Source organism: Mesoplodon densirostris, chromosome 7 (genome assembly GCF_025265405.1).
Source record: "Mesoplodon densirostris isolate mMesDen1 chromosome 7, mMesDen1 primary haplotype, whole genome shotgun sequence".
NCBI classification, from domain to species: domain Eukaryota; kingdom Metazoa; phylum Chordata; class Mammalia; order Artiodactyla; family Ziphiidae; genus Mesoplodon; species Mesoplodon densirostris.
The window spans coordinates 7,756,187-7,778,806 of record NC_082667.1 but is presented as its reverse complement, the minus strand read 5'-3'; the positions used below and the strand labels follow the sequence as shown (position 1 = coordinate 7,778,806).

The window sequence follows — 22,620 nt, the reverse complement described above, 5'->3', positions numbered from 1 at the left end:
AGCCACAACTACTGAAGCCCACGTGCCTAGAGCCCGCGCACCGCAACGAAGAGTAGTCCCCGCTCTCTGCAACTAGAGAAAGCCCGCGCGCAGCAACGAAGACCCAGCGCAGCCAAAAATAAAGAAAGAAAGAAAATAATTTTTTTTTTTTTTTTTTTTTTTTTTTTGCAGTCCGCTGGCCTCTCACTATTGTGGCCTCTCCCGTTGCGGAGCATAGGCTCCGGACGCGCAGGCTCAGCGGCCATGGCTCACGGGCCCAGCCGCTCCGCGGCATGTGGGATCCTCCTGGACCGGGGCACAAACATGTGTCCCCTGCATCGCCAGGCGGACTGTCAACAACTGCGCCACCAGGGAAGCCCCAGAAAATAATTTTTTGAAAAATACCCAATCAGGAGCCTGTCTCCCTGAATGTAATTTTTTTTTTTTTTTTTTTGCCACGCAGCTTGCAGGATCCTAGGGATCGAACCCGGGCCCTCACAGTGAAAGCGCCGAGTCCTAACCACTGGATCGTCAGGGTATTCCCATCCCTGAACATAATATTAAGCAGATCCCCTGGGTTTTGTTTATATTTCTCCATGCCCCCACTGGGTAACGGCAATCCTATTTACCCTAGAGAATTAAAATCAGTCACCCCAGACAACAATGGTACCCACTTTTTACTTTGCCCAGTGGCAGGTGGAACTCAAAATAGCCCACTGGCAGTCTCAGATCCTAATTCAGAGAAAACATTTTTGCGCCCCCTGGTGGAAGCATTCCTTCATTGGGTCCTAAAGGCTCTAGGTCAGCCAGAGCCCTGAGCGGCAGAAACAGAAAACAAACATTTTGCAAAAGAGTCATTAGTTGAGATTGCAAGAGGCTGCATCCCGACTTCCACTCCTTGGTTCCTGTCTGTAAGAGTAACACTATATGTATATCAGTCACTGGTTCAGAGCATAGGGAGTATCTGTTGTTCAGTGATGGAGTATTTCTTAAAAGAATCCTAAAAGAATCGAAAGCCATTTGTGCTGGGCTTATAAACTGCCTTTCCAATAATAGAGAACTAGCCTACTTATCATTTCTAATATTTTTTATTTAAAAATTTTTATTGAGACATACCTACAGAGAAGTGCACAAATCTTGTGTAGGTCAATGAATTTTTACAAAGTGAATAAACCTGTGTAACCCAGATGAAGAAAAGGAACATTACTAGCCACAGTGCCCCCCCCTCCTTGTTATTATCTTCCACAGGGAACCACTTTCCTGACTTCTATCCCCATAGGTTAGTGTGTCTGTTTACATAACTTGATATAAATGGAATCATACGATATGTCCTCTTTCAAAATTGGTTTCTTTTATTCAAATATTAAATTTTTTGAGATTCATTCGTGTTGTTGTGTAGCAATAGTTTGTTCTTTTCAATGTTGTTTAATACACTCTAGTGCTGTGGGCATTTGGGATGCTCCAGTTTGAGGTTATTACAATTAATGCGTTGTGAGCATTCTCATACAGGCTTTCCCATATATGTATCCACGGACAGAATTGCTCAGTCATGAGGTATGTGTGTGCTCAGCTTCAGGGCTCGCACACTGTCTTAGACAGTTCAGGCTGCTGTAACAAAGTACCACAGACAACAGACATTTACTTCTCACAGTTCTGGAGGCTGGGAAGTCCAAGATCAAGGTGTCAGCAGATTTGATTCCTGGTGGAAGTCCACTTCCTGGTTTGTAGACATCTGCCTTCTTGCTGTGTCCTTACATGGCCTTTCCTCATGGAGAGAGATATTTCTGGATTCCTTTTCTAATTAGGGCACTAATCTCATCATGAGGGCCCCACCCTCAGACCTCCTCTAAATCTAATAACCTCCCAAAGACCCCACCTCCAAATACTATCACACTGGGGGTAGGGCTTTAATATATGCATTTGGGGGTCACAAACATTCAGGCTGTAATGCATACTTTTGACTCCTGCTTTGGAGTCACCTGTGATACCCACAATCATTTGGGGGTACAAGAGTGCACCAGGATTGTTGCTGGGTGTCCTTCCAAGCCGCTGATGCCTGTTCTGCAAGTTTGGTGCAGGGTAGGCAATGAAAATACCTCTCAACTCTTATCTGCCAAACACCATTTTAAGGCACAGTGATGGTAAGATGTGTCCTAATTCTGAAATATTAAAATGGGGGCGGGGGGGCTTCCGTGGTGGCGCAGTGGTTGAGACTCCGCCTGCCGATGCAGGGGACATGGGTTCGAGCCCCGGTCTGGGAAGATCCCACATGCCGCGGAGTGGCTGGGCCCGTGAGCCATGGCCACTGAGCCTGCGCGTCCGGAGCCTGTGCTCCGCAATGGGAGAGGCCACTACAGTGAGAGGCCCGCATACCGCCAAAAAAAAAAAAAAAATGGGGGCGGGGTGGGGAATAGGTGCATCTTAGAATTGCTGAAATAAGATATATTACCAGGACCAAAGACCAAGCCCTGGGGGCTCTGACAGTTACAGGTGGAAGAGAGGATGGAGAGCCAGCAAAAGAGGCTGAAGGTGAGCCTCTGTGATAGGATAGGATAGCCTCTTTGTGAAGGTGTGCCCGTGTGATAGGGGGACAGCCAGAAGAGTGTGTGTCTCAGAGACCTGGAGAAGAGTTTGAAAAAGAAGGGAACGGTCACTGGTGTCATGGGGGTTGATAGGTTGATAAGGACAGAGAGGAAATCTCTAAATCTGTTGAAATGGAGGTCGTGGTGTCTTTGTTAGATGTTTCAATGAACTGGGGGAACAAAATCCCCATTAAACTGGGCAGAAGGAGACTTGGAAATAAGTCAACAGAGATATGGAGTATAAACAGAATATGTGTTTTTATAGGGTGAAAAGAAATGGGGTGACAATCAAAAGCAGAATGGGCTTAAGGAAGGGCTCTGATTTTTTTCAAAGATGATACTAAGCCATATTGGTTGATGAACCTGCGTGATTCAATAGTGAAGGAGAAATGAATCGTACAGAAGATAGTTGCAGGAGGGAAGTTCTTTTTTTAAAAAATAAATTTATTTATTTATTTTTGGCTGTGTTGGGTCTTCATTACTGTGCGAGGGCTTTCTCTAGCTGCTTCGAGCGGGGGCCACTCTTCATCGCAGTGTGCGGGCCTCTCACTATCGCGGCCTCTCTTGTTACAGAGCACAGGCTCCGGTCGTGCAGGCTCAGTAGCTGTGGCTCACGGGCCTAGTTGCTCCGCGGCATGTGGAACCTTCCCAGACCGGGGCTCAAACCCGTGTCCCCTGCACTGGCAGGCAGATTCTCAACCACTGCACCAACAGGGAAGCCCAGGAGGGAAGTTCTTCATGGAGGGAACGAGCTTGGAAGTAGGAAGCAAGGGAGAAGAGGCAGGCATCAATTAAGTTGGTGGCTTGATATGGTGGCAGGAAGGTGGGGGAACTTCTGTCAGACCCCCAATATTCAGGCCAAAGATCTGCCAGGTTCTGAGAGTTAAATTCGCCCTCCCTAAAATGGGCACATGTTTGGCAGCCCAAGTGGACTGTTCACTCCTCTTATCTTCGAGTACCCACCAACCCCTGGCCTGTAAGTGAGGGTAAAGGGTTAACCACGAGGTTAAAGAAAGGTCGGCGAGGTAGCAGGACGCATGAACTCTATCTAGGCCACCTCTGGGCCTGCCAGTTCTCACCAACCTCTCACCTTCTCATTTTTGGACGGGCCCAGACCCTCCCTCTCTCCTCCCACTCCACCAGGTGGAAGAGGGAGAGCTGGAACCGGAGTCTCGGGACGCGCGCCCGTTTCCGTCGCGCCTGCGCATTCGTCCCTCGTCTCCCTGGCCCGGGAGAACCCGCAAGCTGCTTGTTCTCCGTCGCTCGCTCTCGGGCGCGCGCGCCCGGGCGGCGCCTGCGCAGAAGGACGAGGAAACTGGTTCCCCGTGCGGCCCCTACGCCTGCGCGCTGCGGGCTCCGAGCCTCCAGGCCTGAGGGAGAGGAGCCGGGAAGATGGCGGCTGTGGTGGAAAATGTAGTGAAGCTGTGAGTGGCCGTTTCGATCTCTCCTAGGCCGGGAGGTCTTGTAAGGGGCCTGGGAGCAGGGGGCGGTATGGGAAGGGACGAGGCGGAGAGAGGGACGTGCCCGGGAAGGCATTGTTGCGACTCCTAGTGGGGAGGGCAACAGGAGACTCCAGAGAAGACGTTGCGCTTCTTTGGAAACTTGTGGAGGCCCTGAGGGTGGCCCACGGGAGCCCCTAACGGCCAGCCTCCCTGTGGGGCTATGCGGTCTGGGCGCTGCCTTCATGCTGAGGGTTTCCAGAGTATGGCGCCCCTGTTACGTACGAGAGACGGTCCCGGGTTCGCTCCCGAGGCGCCTCAGTCCGGGGGAGCCGGGCAGAGGGCGGACCCGGGAGTGGCCCGGCCGCCGACCCCTTCTCATCGGCTGCACGCAACCGGCCCTGGAGGAGCAGGCTCGGCAGCCCTGGCGCTGTTAAGCACTCTGGGCTGTTTTATTCTAAACAGCCCCGTGATGTTCCGGGGAGCGGGTGGTCCTTGAGTATCAGGTACCCGAGACCAAAAATATTCTTGGGAAGAATTTGTTGAGGAGCAGATACAGAGGGAAAGAACTTCAGGGAATAGGGCCTTTGCGCCGCCCAATCCCAGCCATCCAAAAGCGGGCATTGGACGGACGCGGTCCAGGCCGCCCTGCCGCCCAGAGGGGCCTCTAGGCCGGCCGTCTTCGCTCTGCAGTACTCTTGGGCTAGGCAGATTTCGAGCAAGGTTAAAGTTAATGGTTGTTGGGTAAATGGAGAATGGCCTGTTCGCTGTGAGTTAAAGATGCCTTGGGACTTGATGTAACCCAGCCTCCTCCCTGCAGAAGAATCTGAATGAATTTTGCAATGGGTTCCTGCCCCCCGTGGGCGAATACCGCAAGCTCCTTTAATGGGTAAGTTTGGCTGGCTGCAGAGGTAGGAAAATTGAGAGCTGTCTAGGTGTCTAGTTTTGGATTTTGACTGAATGACAAGGTAAAGGTTTGGGAACTCTTCTAAAGGACTCACAGCTTCTCATCTGTCTTTGTGGTGGGCTGAGCCCCACTCTTGCCAAGAGCCCTTTTTAAGGGTACATTTGCTTCTCTCCCTCCCCCTGCCTGGAGCCTTTTCTTTGAGAATGCTTTCCCACTTCCATTAAGCTAAGTGCCTTCTCCCTCTCCTCTTGTGGGTTGTTTTTTTTTTTTTTTAACTTGCTTTCAGCTCCATCCTGCCGCCTCTTTCAGCCACCCCTCCTCCCAGCACTATTATCTTTCTCTCTGATCTGCCCACTCCAGTTTCCCCAGCTCTCTCTTCAAGCTGACATTTCCCTCAATTTAGGAATGATGCTGTTGATCCTTATATAGTTATCCTTCCTGACTCAGATGTTCTTTCTTTGTTTCCCTACCTTTCTCTTTGTTGACTCCCCCCGTCCCATTGTAAGGGGAGGTTTCACACAGGTTTCATGCTTCTCGAAAAAGAATCAAAGCTTCTACCTTGGAAACCTTACTGTACTGGGGCAATGTCAGATTAGCCTAGGTTTAACAGTTACACGTAATGAGATTCTTTATGTTGGAAGACTTTCATCTGGGACATAGGGTTAGCAACCCTTTTGTGTGATGTTAGAAATGAGGGTTTGGCCATTTAAATAGAGCATGACTTCTTACTTCTCTTTAAAGAACTGTAGAGATCGTGAGGGTCACCAGCCACTGGTTCCTGAATACCAGTAATGAGAAACCAACTTTCTCCTCCTCAGTTCTAGTTGTAGAGAGCTGTGGACCACAGTTAATACGTTTCCCTACAGAACTTGCCCTTTAAGAAGGGACTTGCAGTCTTCCTGTACCATTCTCATCCTGGAAAGAGGAGCTTTTCTGGCGCTTCTCTTGGTGGTGGTGTGCCTAGTCCTCTGACACGTGAGGTTATACATCGAGGTCAGGACTACCAGCTCATCCTTTCTGACTTGCATCTTGTTCTGGGAGAAGAATTTCCCTGTTTATAAATTTTCTGTCCCTCCCAAATGCGGTGTCAGAATTGAAACAATCTTTAAGGGGTCTTACTAGGGCAAAATAATAGTATAAAATAGCTATGGTTGCTGACTGGTTTTGAAATCCTCTGAGTTAGGTAACGAGATCTGGAGAATGATGTTACCTTGAAATTTCTTGAAATAGGAGCCTTAGATTCTTAAGGATCTCCCTCCTTCCCTCTCGCTCTATCCTCATCAGATGCTTTCTTCCTCCAACCGGTGTTTCATTCTCAGCTCTCTTCCTCACGACACAGTTTGCCCCACCTTTCGAAATCCCACTTAACTCACAAGAGCTTTGATAGAACATCTCTCATCCATCCCCGCCAGCTGTTTCCAGCTTCCTTGTTCTGACTTTGCAACTCTCAGCCTGTCTAGCCCTTCCTTCCATTTGACTTACAGTGTCAGTGTCAATTCCCATCAGTGGAAACAAAGGAGCTGCTGCACTCAGCCTTGCTTATCCAGTTTTCCTCTGTTTAGTGAGGACATGGCTGCCTCCTAAAGGCGAGCAAATATGAGCCTGTTCCCTTCGCTCTACTCTTCAATACAGGATTCATGCCTACCTCAAATTACAGTCATTACGGTGCATTGAATCAAGCCAGGCTGTCTTGTGGTGTCACAAGATGTGTGTGCAGTGTGTGTCTTTTTCAGTTGCTGGGAATATGCTAAGCTGTGCCTAAGTGGTCTATTGTGGCTGCCTAGTGAAAGCCCCCCTCAGATTCCAGAGATGGGTTTGTTGCTGTAGCATGAGTTATGGACATAAACAGCAGAGGACCTCGGTTCAGCTTCTCTTGCTAGGAGTCTCCCTCTTGTAGAATATGTCAGAGCTTATCTAGTTCAGCCTCCCCAATCAATAGCATAGGAACCTGAGGTCCATGTAGGTTGATTAAATGTCCACGTTTATGTGGTGCCTTGCAGCCAAGCCAGGTCTTTTTACTCCTTAGTCAAGATGTTTCAGACACCATCGTGGGTACTGAGGATATTGTGGGAAAGAAATCATCTCTGCCCTCATTTTGTTTATTTTGAGATTGATTGGATATATAAATGTGAATATAGTTAAGGTTCCCATACTAAAGTACTTCTTAAACCCTGAAGCATGAGAACAAGATTGGTTCTATATACATGCTTCTTAATTTATTTACTTTTATTTTTGGCTGCATTGGATCTTCGTTGCTGTGCGCGGGCTTTTCTCTAGTTGCGGCAAGTGGGGGCTACTCTTTGTTGCAGTGCGCAGGCTTCTCATTGCGGTGGCTTCTCTTGTTGCAGAGCACGGGCTCTAGGTGCACGGGCTTCAGTAGTTGTGGCTCGCGGGCTCTAGAGTGCAGGCTCAGTAGTTGTGGCGCATGGGCTTAGTTGCTCTGCAGCATGTGGGATCTTCCCGGACCAGGGATCAAACCCATGTCCCCTGCATTGGCAGGTGGATTCTTAACCACTGCGCCACCAGGGAAGCCCATACATGCTTCTTAGAACCAGATAACTCCTGGCACTGTGCAGCTTTGCAGCTTTTTAAAGCACTTTAAAAAATCAGATTTCAAATTGAATCTTTTGAGTCCAGGAAGTTTCTTTCCTAAAAAATTTGGTGGTGTGAGAATGGAGAAGGGCCTAGGATAGGCCTTTGAGCAAACAGGTTTTGTATCAGTGTAATGGTACTCAGTAGAAAGTAGGCTTCGAGAGTGTTCAAGTATTTTCTGATGTTTTCCGTTGATTGTAAAATTAGTATATAGAATTAGTTAGTTGGCTAAACACCTAGTTTAAAATTCAGAAGATATAAAATGGCACATAGGAGAAAGTCCCCTAGTCACCTGGTTTTTCTCCTTGGAGGCCTACAGTTTCTTTTCCTCCAATTGGCTACATAAATGGTGGCATCCTATAACACTCCTCAGCCCTGTACTTTTTTTTTTTTTTTCTAGTTATCTTGGAGATTGTTTAATGTTAGTACACGAAGAGCTTCCTTCTTTTTTTTTTATGGCTAAGTAGAATTTCATTGTATAGATAGTTTGTATAGATAGAGTTTGTATAGAGTTTGCTAAATATAGTTTCATTAAGTCCCTCAGACCTTTTTGAATTCTTTTCTCATTTGTAAAAAGGAGCTAACCTCTGCTTCTCAGAATCCTGAGGGTTAAGAGAAATAGCATCCTAGCTAGCACAGGGTTATACTCTTGAGAGGCACAGAATGAACATTATTTTCTTCCCCTCTTTGTGGGTTAGACTTAGGTCCAATTAGACACATGATGAAATCCTGTGTTCCTGATGGTAATTTATTTGTAAAGTACCTTTCCTCATAATGGCTTAGTGAAGGGGCTTGGTGTCCCATGAGGCAGAAATGGTAGCAAATAAAAGCAGAGCGACACTCTCCAAGTCCCTTGAGCCTTCTAGAGAAGCAGATGGCAAGTGAAAGGGATAGCTCAGCACCAGCCCAACACATACACACACACACACACACACACACACACACACACCTGATCTTTGTCTTTCCTGCAGCCTTGGGGAGCAGTATTACAAAGATGCAATGGAGCAGTGCCACAATTACAACGCCCGCCTCTGTGCTGAGCGCAGCGTGCGCCTGCCTTTCTTGGACTCACAGACTGGAGTAGCACAGAGCAACTGTTATATCTGGATGGAAAAGCGACACCGGGGTCCAGGTGAGGGTCCACTCAGGAGCACAAGGAGGAAGAAGCTGGCTCATCTTAGGTGATGAGCCAGCTGAAAGGGTTTTCCTTACTGCTTTCCACCCATGGATGATTATAGTCTTCCCATGATTAGAAGCCCAGGGAGGATGAAGCATCTTTGTTTCCTGCCGGGCTGCACTGCTGAAGCTCTTGTTGGGCTTCTGGAGAGCTATGTGTTAGCCAAGGCCTCTGAGCTTACATCTGTTTTTCTTGTCCCCACCCTGTCCCCAGGCCCTCACTGTCCATATTCCTCCCTTGCTCTAGAACTCAGTCAGGGCCTACTCATGCAGAAAGTGTTTGGTATTATTTTCTAGGGTTAGGTCTTGACTTCTCTCTTTTTCCCTTCCACAGGATTGGCCTCTGGGCAGCTGTACTCCTACCCTGCCCGGCGCTGGCGGAAAAAGCGGCGAGCCCACCCTCCTGAGGATCCAAGACTTTCTTTCCCAACTATTAAACCAGGTAAAGCACACTCCTCCCTGAGCAGGGGCATAGCCTGCTGTGTAGTAGGAGGCCTGCCAATCACCTGTTATGTACCAGGCCCAATGCTAGATCCTAAAGATACTAAAATGAATGAGATGTGATTCCTTCTGTAAAGAACTCAGTCGAATAGAAGAGACAGGTAAACAGATAAGTTATGGTGCCAAGTGAACCACGGTATCTTGGTTCCTGGGCAGCTAGAGACCAGAAGACAGTGACTGGCTAGTGGCTGGTCTAGCACTGTATACACCCAGAGAGGTCTGCTTTCAGCCCTTCTGAGCCTCACCTCCTCCTGGCCTTGCCTGCAGACACAGACCAGACCCTGAAGAAGGAGGGGCTGATCTCTCAGGACGGCAGTAGTTTAGAGGCTCTGTTGCGCACCGACCCCCTGGAGAAGCGAGGTGCCCCAGATCCCCGAGTTGATGATGACAGCCTGGGCGAGTTTCCTGTGACGAACAGTCGAGCACGGAAGGTACAAGATTAACACTGTGGTTAAGGGAACTTTGATGGAAATCAGTCTCCTCTTCATCAGAGGCCACCCAGTAATCAGAATAGAAGTAGAAGCTGTGGGCCTGGAGGCAGCCACCTGGAGTTCTGTTCCTGCTCCATTCCTTAATGAGAACTTCACTGTTACCTTCCAGTCTTTCCTGCTCCTTTCCTTCTAACTACAGACTCTCATTCATCTTCTGTTGCCACCAAAGTTTTTTGGTGCCTGGGGTTACATGGGTGATGCAGACCTGGTCTCTGCCAACAAGGAAAATAAAACTACATAAAAATAATAAGAGCTAAAAAATAGGGCCTCCCTGGTGGCGCAGTGGTTGAGAGTCCGCCTGCCGATGCAGGGGATACGGGTTCGTGCCCCGGTCTGGGAGGATCCCATATGCCGCGGAGCGGCTGGGCCCGTGAGCCATGGCCGCTGAGCCTGCGCATCCGGAGCCTGTGCTCCGCAACGGGAGAGGCCACAACAGTGAGAGGCCCGCGTACGGCAAAAAAAAAAAAAAAAAAAAAAAAAATACCAGGCACTGTGCTAAGTGCTTTTCCATTATCATCTCCAGTCTCTACAACCTTACGAAATAGGTATTGTTGCCCATTTCACATATAGGGAAGCTGCAGCAGATCAGTGGGAAAAAAAAAAAACTTCCCACCAGGCCACCCACGTAAGCAGGAAGGCTCTAAGTTAAATCTGGGAAGTGAGGTGTCAGAAGGGAACCACCACTAACATGCACCTAAGGTGGCAGATCAGAGGCAGGAGAGGCCACAGCTACTTGGGGTATCAGGGAAAGTTTTATGAAAACATGGGGAGATGGCCACTTGGAGGTGATGGGAAAGGCATTCGAGGCTAGGGGAGCAACATGAAGAGAAGTGCAGAGGAAGGAGAGCCCAAAGCACTGAAAGAACAGCACTGAGGAGTGAGGCTGGAGTGGAGGGGCCAGGTCACAGGAGGTTCTGGGCGGCCTTGGCCAGTCCCATCACGGGGGAGCTTTTGGATGTTCCTTATTTCTGCCCATCCTAATCTTCCTGTCCACTCAGCGGATCCTAGAACCGGATGACTTCCTGGATGACCTCGATGATGAGGACTATGAAGAAGACACTCCCAAGCGTCGGGGCAAGGGGAAGTCCAAGGTGAGGGGCCTCGTGCTACCTGCAGCCTGGGGGCTCAGGTAACCTGCAGAGTCCCACTGTTTTATTGCTTGTTGCCATTTTCCCTCTTGAGTGAGATGAGCAGCCAGCTTCCAGGAGAGTCTAACTCCTCAGGCCTAGACACCTTATTAAGGGCATCTTTTTGCTCTTCTTCACAGGGTAAAGGTGTGGGCAGTGCCCGTAAGAAGCTGGACGCTTCCATCCTGGAGGATCGAGATAAACCCTATGCCTGTGACAGTGAGTGCCTCACGAGTGGGTGGGTAATCCTTGCCTTGGACCCAGCTCCTCAGGATATGAGAGGAGGGAAGGTTGTGTCCTTGTTCAAAGTGGTAAAACAAGCCTGGACTCTTGTCCTGCCTGCTGACTGGTTCCCCTCTGCTACACGTTGGGTGAGCCCTGCATGCTCTGGGGGAGATTGCTCTCCTCGGGGTGGGGGTACCCGTGAGGGGCACACACAGCAGGCAGGGTTGGCCTCAAATAGGTGGCATCCAGGTCTGCTGGCCCCAGTCAAGTCAGGGCCCCAGGAGTCCACCACCGATGTCCTCAATGTCTGTGCTCTCTCCGCCTTTTCCCTCTCTTGCCCCACTTCTGTCCCTCCACCCTGGGAGCACCATCACCGCTGGGGTTTCTCTCTCGTTTGCTCCGCTTTCCTGCTGCTGCTGCACCTGTCTCAAGTGTATCAAGGCCTTCTTCTCATGACTTTTCTTTCTGTCTTTCAGATAGTTTCAAACAAAAGCATACCTCGAAAGCGCCCCAGAGAGGTAGCTCTCTCAACTTTTCAGACTTTTGGTTTTCCTATCCCTTTTTCCCTCCTCCCTTGTTCCTGCCTTTCTCATCTGTGATGCTAGTTTTAAAGTCTCTGGAATGGCATGGGGACAGGAGCAATGGGCCTTCTATTGTGCTCCACTCCTCACGGTCCTGGAAGCTGCCTTTACCACTGCTTGTCTCCCACAAAGTTGCTCCTAGGGCGGCTCAGGCCCACTGCATGGGGTGGCTTCAAGAGCATTATAAGGAACCCGTTACAAACAGATCCCTCCGCTCCCCTTCCCCAAAACAGACACACAGTGGTCAGCTAACGTTCCCCACCATCCCGCCACCCGCTCCTCCCATCCCTTCCCTGTTCCTTTCCTGCTGCCCCTGCTCTTCTTGGTATCACTGCTCAAAACTGCGAGACGCCTCATGGGGATCTGTTTTCCTTGCTGGGTGGGGGGTGGGGGGTTGGGCAGGGCACTGATGTGGGAGTGTCTTTGAGTTTCTCTGGGAGACAGCCACCCCAGCAGGCTCAGTTGGTAGGTTACCCCCAAGAGATCCACCCCCTAGCTCCTTTATTTGGGCAGAGATGGGCTGTGTTATATATGGAGTAGCATAAGCCTCCTTCATTTACTGAGAGGTAAAAAAGTTTGGAGTCTCTGCTACCTTTCATCCTTCCTGCCATATTGCAAGACTATAGAGATTTCCTCTCCCTCCTGACCTGGAGCTCCCCAGACTATTCCCAGGGCAGGCGGTGATGGAGCAAGGGCTCAGCCTCCCAGACAGCCTACGCAGAGGAGTAGAGGTGGCCATGGGCTGGGGTTTAGTAGGGAAGAGCCATGGAAGCTGGAGAGCCCCAGGCCTGATGTTCCTGGCCATGGGGAGGCGGCTGTCACTAAAGGCCTGTCCCTGAGCAGAGCTGATGGGGGTGATTACCTCTGCCTCAGGTGGAGCCCACAGCTTAGAGGGGCAGGGATGGGGCACTCTGGGATCCTGACACCTTTCTCTGCAATCTTCTCCGCGCTTAGTTTGTGGAAAACGTTACAAGAACCGACCAGGCCTCAGTTACCACTATGCCCACTCCCACTTGGCTGAGGAGGAGGGCGAGGACAAGGAAGACTCGCAGCCACCCACCCCGGTTTCCCAGAGGTCCGAGGAGCAGAAATGTAAGCTGGTGTCAGAGGTGGGGCAAACAGGAGTTGGCCTGGTTATGAAAAGCCCTCCCTGCAGGGATGTTGAGAGACCCAGAGGCCCACATGGGTATCATGAAAGTTCTTCCCTTTCTCCCTGTAGCCAAGAAGGGTCCCGATGGATTGGCCCTGCCCAACAACTACTGTGACTTCTGCCTGGGGGACTCCAAGATCAACAAGAAGACAGGACAGCCCGAGGAGCTGGTGTCCTGTTCTGACTGTGGCCGCTCAGGTACCTCCAACCCCGGGCCGGGGCAGCCCTAGCCGGCACCCAGTCCCCGAGGGGCTCGTGGCTTGCCGGCATCCAGTGGCTGTCACGGTCAACCAGGTCACCTCGCTTCTCCCCGTTCTCCGGCCGCCTGTTTCACTCGCTCCCCCCCACAGGGCATCCGTCCTGCCTCCAGTTCACCCCCGTGATGATGGCAGCAGTGAAGACCTACCGCTGGCAGTGCATCGAGTGCAAGTGCTGCAACATCTGTGGCACCTCCGAGAACGATGTGCGTGTGTCGTCCCGTCCCCCCGCCCCGCCCCCAGCACGCTCCTGCTCAGCTTGTCCTGTACTTGCCACCCGTGGGAACTTTGATTTGTTTGGCAGGTGTTCACTGAGTACCGACTTGGTGTCAGACACTGTTTTAGGCAATAAGCACGCTAAAGACAAGCAAGGTCCCTGCTTTCACGGGGTTTACAGTCTTGCGGGAACAAGCAATAAGCAAGGAAGTGGGTGACGTTTTTATACTACTCCATGAAGAAAATGAAACCAGTAATGTGGAGAGAGTAACTGGATAACTGATTTAGATAGAGAGGCCTTTTCTGAGGAGGCGATGTTGGTGTTGAGGCTTGGATGATACAAAGAAGACAGTTCAAGAAGATTTGGAGAGAAAGTATTCCCAGGAAAGCGTAGCCAGCACAAGGCCTAAAGGTGGGCACACTGGGTGGACTGAGGCCACTGTGGCCGGCTGGAGCCCTCCTGCAGTGGGAGAGCAAGTAAAGGATGAGACTGGAAGGCAGGTGCCATCAGGTCAGAGTTTAATCAGGAGTGATGTGGTTTGTCTTACATTTTAAAAAGGTAGCTTTGGCTGCTCTGTGGAGAACAGATGGGGAGGGAACCATGTGGAGGCCATGAGATCCGTTAGGTGGCTGGTGGCGTCCAGGTGGGGTGACAGTAGTGACTGGGTGACTTTCTGTCCAGAGGGTCCCATGTCTGTTCTTACTGCCGTCTCTCCTGCCCCTCCTGGAATTAGCAGCCGTGTCTGCAGAAGCCCTCCTTCCTGCCTGTCCTCAGCGGCCCAACTGAGGCCCATTAGTCATTCACCTCCCCCCTTCCTCTTCCATCTTGCCTTCTCTAGGACCAGCTGCTCTTCTGTGATGACTGCGATCGTGGCTACCACATGTATTGTCTCACCCCGTCTATGTCTGAGCCTCCTGAAGGTAGGTTTCCCTGATCTCTTACTCAGAACAAGTATTTTATTAGTAACTTGGAAAATCACCTGTATGGTAAGTGAGTTCTCATATCAGTGATACATTCTTTCAGATTAGGGAGTAGGTGCATTGCCTTCACTCAGTTCAGAGTGCTTTCCTAGCATTGCAGCTTTGAGGCTTTAATGTTTGTACATTATCACCAGATAACATTTACAAACACAGAAAATCGACAGCCTGAGAGAAAACAGATGCTGAGCAGAGAATAATTACCAGAAGGAGAGATTTGTTTTCCTCCAACAAGTCTAAGAAACTCAGTGCGTAGTTTGTCTGACGCGAGACTAGTTTTAGCACTCCATTCTCGACAGATGTGAGCGTTTGTTTCTGCCAGTGTGGGGGAGGGAGTTGAACCTGGAGCCTGAGTGGGTCGCTCTGGCTCTCCAGCAGTGCTTAACGATGCTTCAGGTTTATGGAGGGTCTTCAACAAAACCAGGGATGACACCAAAAAGTGGCTGCCTCGCTGCAAGTCCTCTTCCAGCCAGGTGTCTGTGCCGAAGCCCCTCCTTTATAGAAATTCAGAAGCTGACTCAGGAGGACACAAATGCCTAGTAGCTGTTACTGTGACAAAGGATGTGGGCCAGCACTCCAGGCGAGAGAAAGTAGCTCACTGTGTGACGTGGGCTGACTTGTAGTGTAGGTCAGACCGCTGTCACCCCCTAGAGAAGGAGGCCACTAACAAAGTCTGAGGGTCCTTTAGCAGCTGCAGGGGAGCACTCAGCTTTTTCATCTGTCATACCGCGTTTATAAGTTTCACCTGTCATGCCATGTTTGAGGAGAAGCAGTGTGTTTTTTGGGGTTTTCTAACCATAAAATATCAGTTCACAGGCACAATTCTACATTAACTGTAGAAAGGCTTTCCTGTTGAAGTGCTCTCAGACACTGAGGTAGTGGAGAGTTGCAGGCAGCTCGCGGGGGGGCCCCGTAGAACCGTCAGATGGTCTAGGCTCTAGCTCAGGGGTTTGCAAACTATGACCCTCTGGCCAAACCTAGCTGCAGCTAGTATATATAGCTCACAAGCTAAAAACGACTTACATTTTTAAAGAGAGGTGGTTTTTTAAAAAAAAAAGATATGGCTGAGACTGTATGTGGCTCACAGAGCCTCAAGTAGTTAACGCTCTCCGGCTACTTGCAGAAAAGCTTATCAGCTGCTGCATATTTACCTTTGGGTCAGAAAGGATCTTACCTTTTTGAGAGTCACATGTCTCTGAAGAGCTGATAAAAGCTGTGGATTCTTTCCCCCAGAATAATGTTCGAATACACATATGTACAATTATGCTTATAACTTCAAGGCATTAAGGGCTAATTTTGTTTCTCAAAAAAAAAAAAGCATAGAAGAATCCAACCATAGCAAATATTAATAAACAAGGTATGCGCTAGTTATTTTTCTGTGTGTGTGTGTGTGTGTGTGTGTGTGTGTGTGCATGCATGTGGTACGTGGGCCTCTCACTGTTGTGGCCTCTCCCATTGCGGAGCACAGGCTCTGAACGCGCAGGCGGCCATGGCTCACGGGCCCAGCCACTCTGTGGCATGTGGGATCTTCCCAGACCGGGGCACGAACCCGTGGCCCCTGCATCGGCAGGCGGACTCTCAACCACTGAGCCACCAGGGAAGCCCTAGTTATTTTTCTTATAACGGACATTATTTCCTGTTTTTCTATGAAACCAGACTTGGGTCACAACAAGTTGGGTCATCATAGTTGGCCCCCTTTCCTCTGGGTCCTCAGCCTCTGCTCAGGCACCTAGTGATGGTGGGGAGCCCTTCTCATCTTTCCGTGGTCTTCACAGAAAGCTGTCTTACGTGGAATCAATATGGGTTTCTCTAGAGCCTCTATTCATGATCTTTATTCTAACCTTTGGGGCCATGAGAATGAAGTCTGGTTCTTCTGTAATCACAAGTTTAAAGCTTTTTAAAGCTTTAAAAAAGTTATATCTACCCAGGTCCTCTTTAGTGATTCTGATTTAATAGGCCAGGAGGGCCTGGGCGTCTGTATTCTGAAATAGGCGTCCAGGCGATTATTTCTTATATCTCCATTGAGAATTATCTTTCATGATATTTGAAGACCTAGAGTTCCTCCCTGCTCAGGATAACTGTGAAACTTTGCTACTGCAGAACATCTCCCGTCCCACCTGTAGCCAGTCCTGCTACTGGAGGTGAGGTGTGGGGAGTAGAAGAAGAGCAGATGAGGGTTGCGCGGGGCCCCTCCTAACCCCGTTACGCTTCTCTGCAGGAAGTTGGAGTTGCCACTTGTGTCTGGACCTGCTGAAGGAGAAAGCTTCCATCTACCAGAATCAGAACTCCTCTTGATGTGGCCACCCTTGATCCCCCATACATCTAGGGCTGTTCTCTCCTGTTTTTCATACCCACCTTCCCTTCCTAATCTCTTTCACAAGTCCAGAGAACCTCGGGGAGGTCGTGCCAACCTGCCTTTGGCAGCAGCAAGCTGAGGTGGCAGCTCTGACCGCCTCTGGCCCCAGGCCCTCAGGGAGAACGGAGCATCGCACTGCCCCAAGGCATACCTGTGGGCCCAGCTTCTCACTGTTCTCCATGAAGTGCATTCACTCTGTCTGCCTTGGGCCCCGGCCCTGGTGTTCACAGGGTTCAAACCGTGTCCTCCGAGAAGGAGTGGGAGAGCAGCTCACTTCTCTCAGCTCCGCCTCCACTATGGTCCCCAGGGTTTTCCCTTCCCCTGGAGGTGAGCCAGGCTGGGGCCTCTGCCAGAGCAGCTGGGAGTGAGAACTGAGCAAGCTTGCAAGAAGCTTCCGGTGCCCTCTGTGCTGCTTAGCCTCACAGCCTCCTTCCCCCAGAGTGGCTCTCTGCGGCTCTCTGTTCCTGCTACCCAGGATCCTTTGCCTGAGCCAGGATGTTCTTGGTCACCCTCCTGGCTCTATCCCATTCCCACCACCCCACCCAAGGGGGAGTAGCAGCTTCACCTAATTGTTCCTTGTGCTTGCCTGGCTCACGGTCACAGGCCCTGGTCTCTAGTGACTGAAGCATTCCCCACCCTTGTTATTTCCTGTCTTCTGCCTCCCCTCCTATTCCCTTTGGTTTTGTGGGGAGAGGGGCCAGGCCAACAGCTTGGGGGCCACAGGGAGATGTTGGATAATGTGCCTGTTTTTTAACTCGATGAAAAAGCCTACCTCCGAAACCCCTTTTTGTTCTTCCTGGACCTGGGCATTCAGCTCCTGCCCTTAACTGAATTGGGAGCCTCTGCCTCCTGCTCTGTGTATCCTGGCTCCTGGGTGGTGGGGAAGCCACATAGACATCCCTTTCTTCCCTGGCACACTCGCTAGCAGCTGGTAAGGTCTTCGCACCCTGATTCTTCAATTTTCTGCCTGGTGACACATTAAGTAGTGGGGCGGGGACAGTCCCTGCCAGGACACCCTGGAGTGTCCTTCCCCTTGGCTGTGGGCAGGCCCTAATTCACTGTCACTTTGGAGTTGAGGTGTCTTTTTTTTTTTTTTTTCTTTCTTTCTTTAGTTCCTGTATTCTAAGCATTAGTACAAATAAACATTTTTACACAGAGCCCTCTGCTGGATTGTTTATCTCCAGACTCCCTTCCCTGGTTAAAGCCACTTCATCCTAAAACTTTCTTCCTTAGGGCAGTGGCTTTTAAATGTTTTGAAGCATAGCTTTTACCCAAATTAAAATTTTTGCTTAAGCTCAATAGATTAAGTTGATATAAAGTTGGGTATTTGTTTAATTTCTTATGTAAATTAGGTTATAACAATTTTTTTTATAAAGAACAATGAAGTTTTGATTAATACAAAATTTGGGTTAAAAGATAACTTTAAAATCTTGTTTATTTCTGTATTTTTGTTGGTTTGGAGGAAATTCTGCTGGATTTGTATATGCAAGTGGTGACAGGTTTGTAACAGTTAACCTTGCGATTTCAGATACTTAAAAATAGGTCCAGAGGCTTGATCATAATGACAGGAAAATTAATGACATCACATTGAAACACATGAAACCTTTTTGCACGAGTAATGAACATGAGCAGAGAGACACCGCAGCCTTGCTTGCCTGACGTACTTTCATTGTATGCAGTGTGCATGAACTCGGCCCATAGCGCAGCGCTGCAGCCTTCCTGCAGGCATATATACGTGCACAAAAATGAGTATCCTTTTCCTGCAGCCGTTTTAAAGATGTGAATCAGTTATGAACCCCCTGAAGTATCTTTAAGGTTTTCTGGGACAGTCTGAAAGCCACTGTTTCCTACTGAAAGGTGTGGCCTGGGCCCTTGTGTTCAGTTAAGTAAGCAGGGTGCTCTAGTTTGGGAACTGTGTTAGGGACAGCACAGCCCCCATCCTCATGCCTTTACGTGGAAGTAGGCCTGGAGCAGAGGGAGGAAAGCAATGAAATGATCCTTGGTGGTTCAGTAGTCTAAGGCCGTAACAGATAAAAGAAAAATGTAAGAAATGAGAATGCTGATGAGAACACTAACAGGCGTAAGTGAGAGGAAATTTGGGAAGTTTGCAGGCGGTGGATTTAGGATGGCATCCAGAAGGATGGAAGAGGGATCAGGATTGGGATGGGAAGGGAAGCCTGTGAGAAAGCGGACTAATCTGTGGCCCCAACCTTCCAATCAGAGCTGTGAAGGGAGAGGAAAGCAGGCTAGATCTGAATGGGGAGCACTAGGCCCCAGGTTAGAAAGTCTATTTGATTGCAAAGAACTGAAGGCTACCAAGGAAGGGAATATTAAATCTTGAGTTTAGGAACTAGAATCTTGCCAACAGGTACCAAAACTAAATAAAAATTAGTCTTTGGGACTTCCCTAGCTGTCCAGTGGTTAAGACTCCACGCTTCCAATGCCGGGGCATGGGTTCAATTGTTGGTTGGGGAACTAAGATCCCGCATGCTGCGTGGCATGGCAAAAAAAAAAAAAAAAAAAAAAAGCCTTTTCTCACCCTAAACCAGAACTGGCCCCAAGCAAGTAGTTTATTGTAGCCGGGCTGATAGACGTGAGGCCCGTGCTGTCCATGGTAACATCTTTTGTGTAGCTTAAAACCTTCCATTTTTTAAAAAACCACTCGATGAGGGGTATTAGACCTGTTTGGCAGATGAGGAAGCTGCCTAGGGTCACGGCTAGGAAGACCTCTGGCGTTCACGCTGCCCAGAGTCTCGTTAGGACCCGAGGGCCGAGACGCCTGAGGCTGGCGGCGCCTCCAGGACTCCCGCCGCGTCCGGGATCCGCCTCGCCGTCCCTTAGCACTGGAAGCTCCGTCCCCCGGGGGACCCGGCGACCCGCCACTTTCGCGATGTCCAATGAGACTTAGCCAGGGGCGGGACGGGCGCCACCGAAGGCCAATCTAATTGGGCCAGGGCGGGGCTGAGGCGGTGGGAGCTGAACTGCGGACCGCGGTCTTCCCTGTCGGGAAAGGGCCCGGCGCGGGCGGCGCGCCCGGGGCCCTGCTGTGCGCGCGCCCGCCACCCGCGCAGCCCCTCGGTCCGGTCCGCTCCGCGCGTCCGTCCCCTGCTCTCCCGTAGCCGCCGGGATAGGGGCTCGGGAGCCGGGCCGGGGCCGGGGCGGGAGCCGCGGGACGAGTGCCTGAGGTGGGTGCGGAGCGGGAGGCGGGGAGGCGGGGAGGCCTGGAGGCACGGCGGGCGGATAACTGGGTCCGCCCTGCCGACGGACCCCGGGTCACCGTGGGGAGAGGCCGGCCGGGTTGCGGAGCCCGACTCCCGGCCTGCCTGGGTCCCGGACGCTCGTCCCCGCGCCGTGGTACCCCTCCCAGGCCACGACCCTCCCGGCTGAGGACACTCCTCCCCTCTCGCTGACCGCGGCCTCCTAACCCCTCTGGCCCTTTGTCGCCTGTGCACCTGCCCTTTCGGCCTTGTGCTCCTACTCCCCTTCCAGGCAGGACCCTGGCCCAGCCTTACCTGCTCAGGGCCCAGCACCAGATTAGACTTGCTCCTTCAGCCCCCAATCCGTCCCTCTTTGTCGTCTGTACACCTGTCACCTCAGTTCTGTTCATTCACTCCACCACCCTGCCCCGAACATGTTCATCTAAATCCAGCCTAGGCCATCATCCCCCTCCTCCTCCCCCTCTCGGGGATTCCTCCCCTCTGCACTGTCCCCTCGGCTGTATTCATCCTTCTCCCCAAACCCCAGCCCAGACTCCCTTCTCCCTCTGACTGGGGGGCCACTTCCTCTGGGCTCTGTTCTGTCATTTCTCCCCATCAGTGCCCGGCCCACTGCTCACTCAGCCTGGCCATTTCCCTTCCTTTGAGCCCAGCCTTCTCATCTCCTGCTCAGGGTACCCTCACCCTCTTCCAGCTGGTCCAGTCTTCCCTGGCCTCTCCCCCCACACCAGCCTATCTCCCAGCCTCATATATCTCTTTTCTTACTGACCTCCTCTCCCAACACGAGTGGCCTCCACCGTTGCCCCCGCTCACCGTTTCCTCCCCACACAGGTGCTGTGGAGACGCCATGGAGCTGTGCAGCAAGAAGAAACTTCACGCCCTGTCCCTGGCCGAGAAGATCCAGGTGCTGGAACTCCTGGATGAGTCCAAGATGTCCCAGTCGGAGGTGGCCCGGCGCTTCCAGGTCTCCCAGCCCCAGATCTCCCGCATCTGCAAGAATAAGGAGAAGCTGCTGGCGGACTGGTGCAGTGGCACGGCCAACCGGGAGCGCAAGCGCAAGCGGGAATCCAAGTACAGCGGGATCGATGAGGCTCTGCTCTGCTGGTACCACATTGCCCAGGCCAAGGCCTGGGACGTGACGGGGCCCATGCTGCTCCACAAAGCCAAGGAGCTGGCCGACATCATGGGCCAGGACTTTGTGCCCAGCATTGGCTGGCTGGTCCGCTGGAAACGCCGAAACAACGTGGGCTTCGGGGCCCGCCACGTAGTGGCGCCTCCGTTCACCCCTGAGCTGCCTCCCCCAGCTCCCAGGCCCCAGGCCCAGCTGCCCCTTTCTCTTAAAGATTTCTCCCCAGAGGACATTTTTGGGTGTGCTGAAGTGCCCTTGCTATATCGGGCAGTGCCCGGCAGAGTGGGTGTGTGTGATCGGGTACAGGTGCTGCTGTGTGCCAACAGCAGGGGCACAGAGAAACGGCGGGTGTTGGTCAGTGGGCTCCAGGCTGCCCCAAGATGCTTCTTTGGGGTCAGCAGTGAGGCCCTGCCCGCCTCCTACCACCCTGACCTGGCCATCCCCTGGTCAGAATGGTTGGCACAGTTTGATCGGGACATGGGGCGGCAGGGCCGACAGGTAGCCTTGCTGCTGGCTGCCCGAGTGGTGGAGGAGTTGGCAGGCCTGCCCAGGCTCGGCCACGTGAAGCTCTTGCCTCTGTCCGCTGCTAGCACCACGCCTTCCCTGCCCAGCTCCGTGGTCCAGGACTTTAAGGCCCATTACCGGCGCCGTCTGTTGGGCAAGCTGGCTGCCATCCAGAGCGAGAGGGCTGGCACATCGCTAGCTGAGGCCGGGGCAGGCATCACAGTGCTGGATGCTCTACACATGGCAGCAGCGGCCTGGGCCAAGGTGCCTCTCCAGCTCATCGTGAGCAGCTTTGTTCAGGAAGGGCTGGCTCCAGGCAAAACGGCCCTGGCCCCGCACAAGGCCTCGGAGATGCCACCCGTCCCCGGTGGGCTGAGCCTCGAGGAGTTTTCCCGCTTTGTGGACCTGGAGGGTGAGGAGCCTGTGTCTGGAGTGTGCAAAGAGGAGGTGGGCACCGAAGACCAGGAGGGGGACGGAGAGGACGGCTTGGAGCCCCTGCCCACCAAAGCCGACGCCCTCCGGGCTCTGGGCACGTTGAGGAGGTGGATTGAGTGCAAGGGCACCGGCCCTGAGCTTTTTGCAAATTTCTACGCCTGTGAGGAGGAGGTGGAGCGACTCTGCTGCCTGTGAAGGGCCCTTCCAGCCGGAGACCCTCCTCTCCTGTTTCCCATGGAAACGCCCTCTCTCAGAAGGCAGATTGGGGGCTGGTCTCTTTCCCATGGAAATGGAGCTTTTGTGAAAAGCATTGAAGGGAGACAAGTTGGGTGACTAAAAGTCTAAGCTCTGAGCGAAAGTTCTCCAAGCCCTGAGAAGAGGGTCTAAAGATGGGGTGTCAGGGAGTGAAGCTAGGCTGCATGGTTTCTGAACCTCTGTGGAGTCAGGGACTTGGGAAGGTGGAATTCGGGCTTTACAGACAGGCCGATCCCTTGAATTCTGTGTTAAAAACAGTTCTGCTTCTGGAAATAAAGTTTTTAATCAGAAAAGAGGCCAGGGTGTTATTTTCATGGGAGAAGGGTGAAAACTTTCACCTCAGATTTTTAAAATTGCCGAGGGTTGCTGCAACGCGGCTGTCCGAGCTGTGTGTGGATGACCAGTAGTGAAACCTCTTCTGGCAGGAGGGACTCCCAGGACGTGGGGACTCCTCATGGGCAAACAGGCAGATCCCAAGTATTGCCCAGGACATTCTGCTGCTCTGATTTCTCTCTCAGATTGCCA

The 22,620-nt window shown here is 51.6% G+C and overlaps 2 protein-coding genes across 6 annotated transcripts; both read left to right on the top strand.

The window, feature by feature from the left end:
* Positions 1 to 3,877: 3,877 nt before the first annotated feature.
* DPF2 (double PHD fingers 2) lies at positions 3,878 to 17,712 on the top strand. 5 transcript variants are annotated; one of them, XM_060104040.1, is made up of 13 exons: positions 3,920 to 3,985; positions 4,821 to 4,889; positions 8,471 to 8,631; positions 9,010 to 9,117; positions 9,444 to 9,607; positions 10,666 to 10,758; positions 10,935 to 11,013; positions 11,496 to 11,537; positions 12,555 to 12,692; positions 12,820 to 12,948; positions 13,101 to 13,213; positions 14,063 to 14,144; positions 16,420 to 17,712. In XM_060104040.1, the coding sequence occupies exons 2-13, from the start codon at positions 4,831 to 4,833 to the stop codon at positions 16,494 to 16,496; spliced, it is 1,245 nt and encodes a 414-aa protein (XP_059960023.1). In that variant the 5' UTR covers positions 3,920 to 3,985; positions 4,821 to 4,830; the 3' UTR covers positions 16,497 to 17,712. The 5 variants fall into 5 exon arrangements, with proteins under 5 accessions (XP_059960025.1, XP_059960028.1, XP_059960023.1 ...); XM_060104041.1 differs by having other exon boundaries at positions 3,942 to 3,985; positions 4,807 to 4,889; XM_060104042.1 differs by lacking the exon at positions 4,821 to 4,889 and having other exon boundaries at positions 3,878 to 3,985.
* Positions 17,713 to 19,634: 1,922 nt separating this feature from the next.
* On the top strand, positions 19,635 to 22,357 carry TIGD3 (tigger transposable element derived 3). The gene is made up of 2 exons (XM_060104575.1): positions 19,635 to 19,742; positions 20,604 to 22,357. Exon 2 carries the CDS (start codon positions 20,620 to 20,622, stop codon positions 22,033 to 22,035), a length of 1,416 nt encoding a protein of 471 aa, XP_059960558.1. The 5' UTR covers positions 19,635 to 19,742; positions 20,604 to 20,619; the 3' UTR covers positions 22,036 to 22,357.
* Positions 22,358 to 22,620: the final 263 nt, after the last annotated feature.

What these genes read in the sequence shown, in the direction of transcription:
- DPF2 (XM_060104040.1), top strand. Translation starts at nt 4,831, where the DNA reads ATGAATTTTGCAATGGGTTCCTGCCCCCCGTGGGCGAATACCGCAAGC. An exon ending in TTTCCCAACTATTAAACCAG is followed by an intron (nt 9,118 to 9,443) that starts GTAAAGCACACT and finishes CCTTGCCTGCAG; the next exon opens with ACACAGACCAGACCCTGAAG. An exon ending in GGGGCAAGGGGAAGTCCAAG is followed by an intron (nt 10,759 to 10,934) that starts GTGAGGGGCCTC and finishes TCTTCTTCACAG; the next exon opens with GGTAAAGGTGTGGGCAGTGC.
- TIGD3 (XM_060104575.1), top strand. Translation starts at nt 20,620, where the DNA reads ATGGAGCTGTGCAGCAAGAAGAAACTTCACGCCCTGTCCCTGGCCGAG.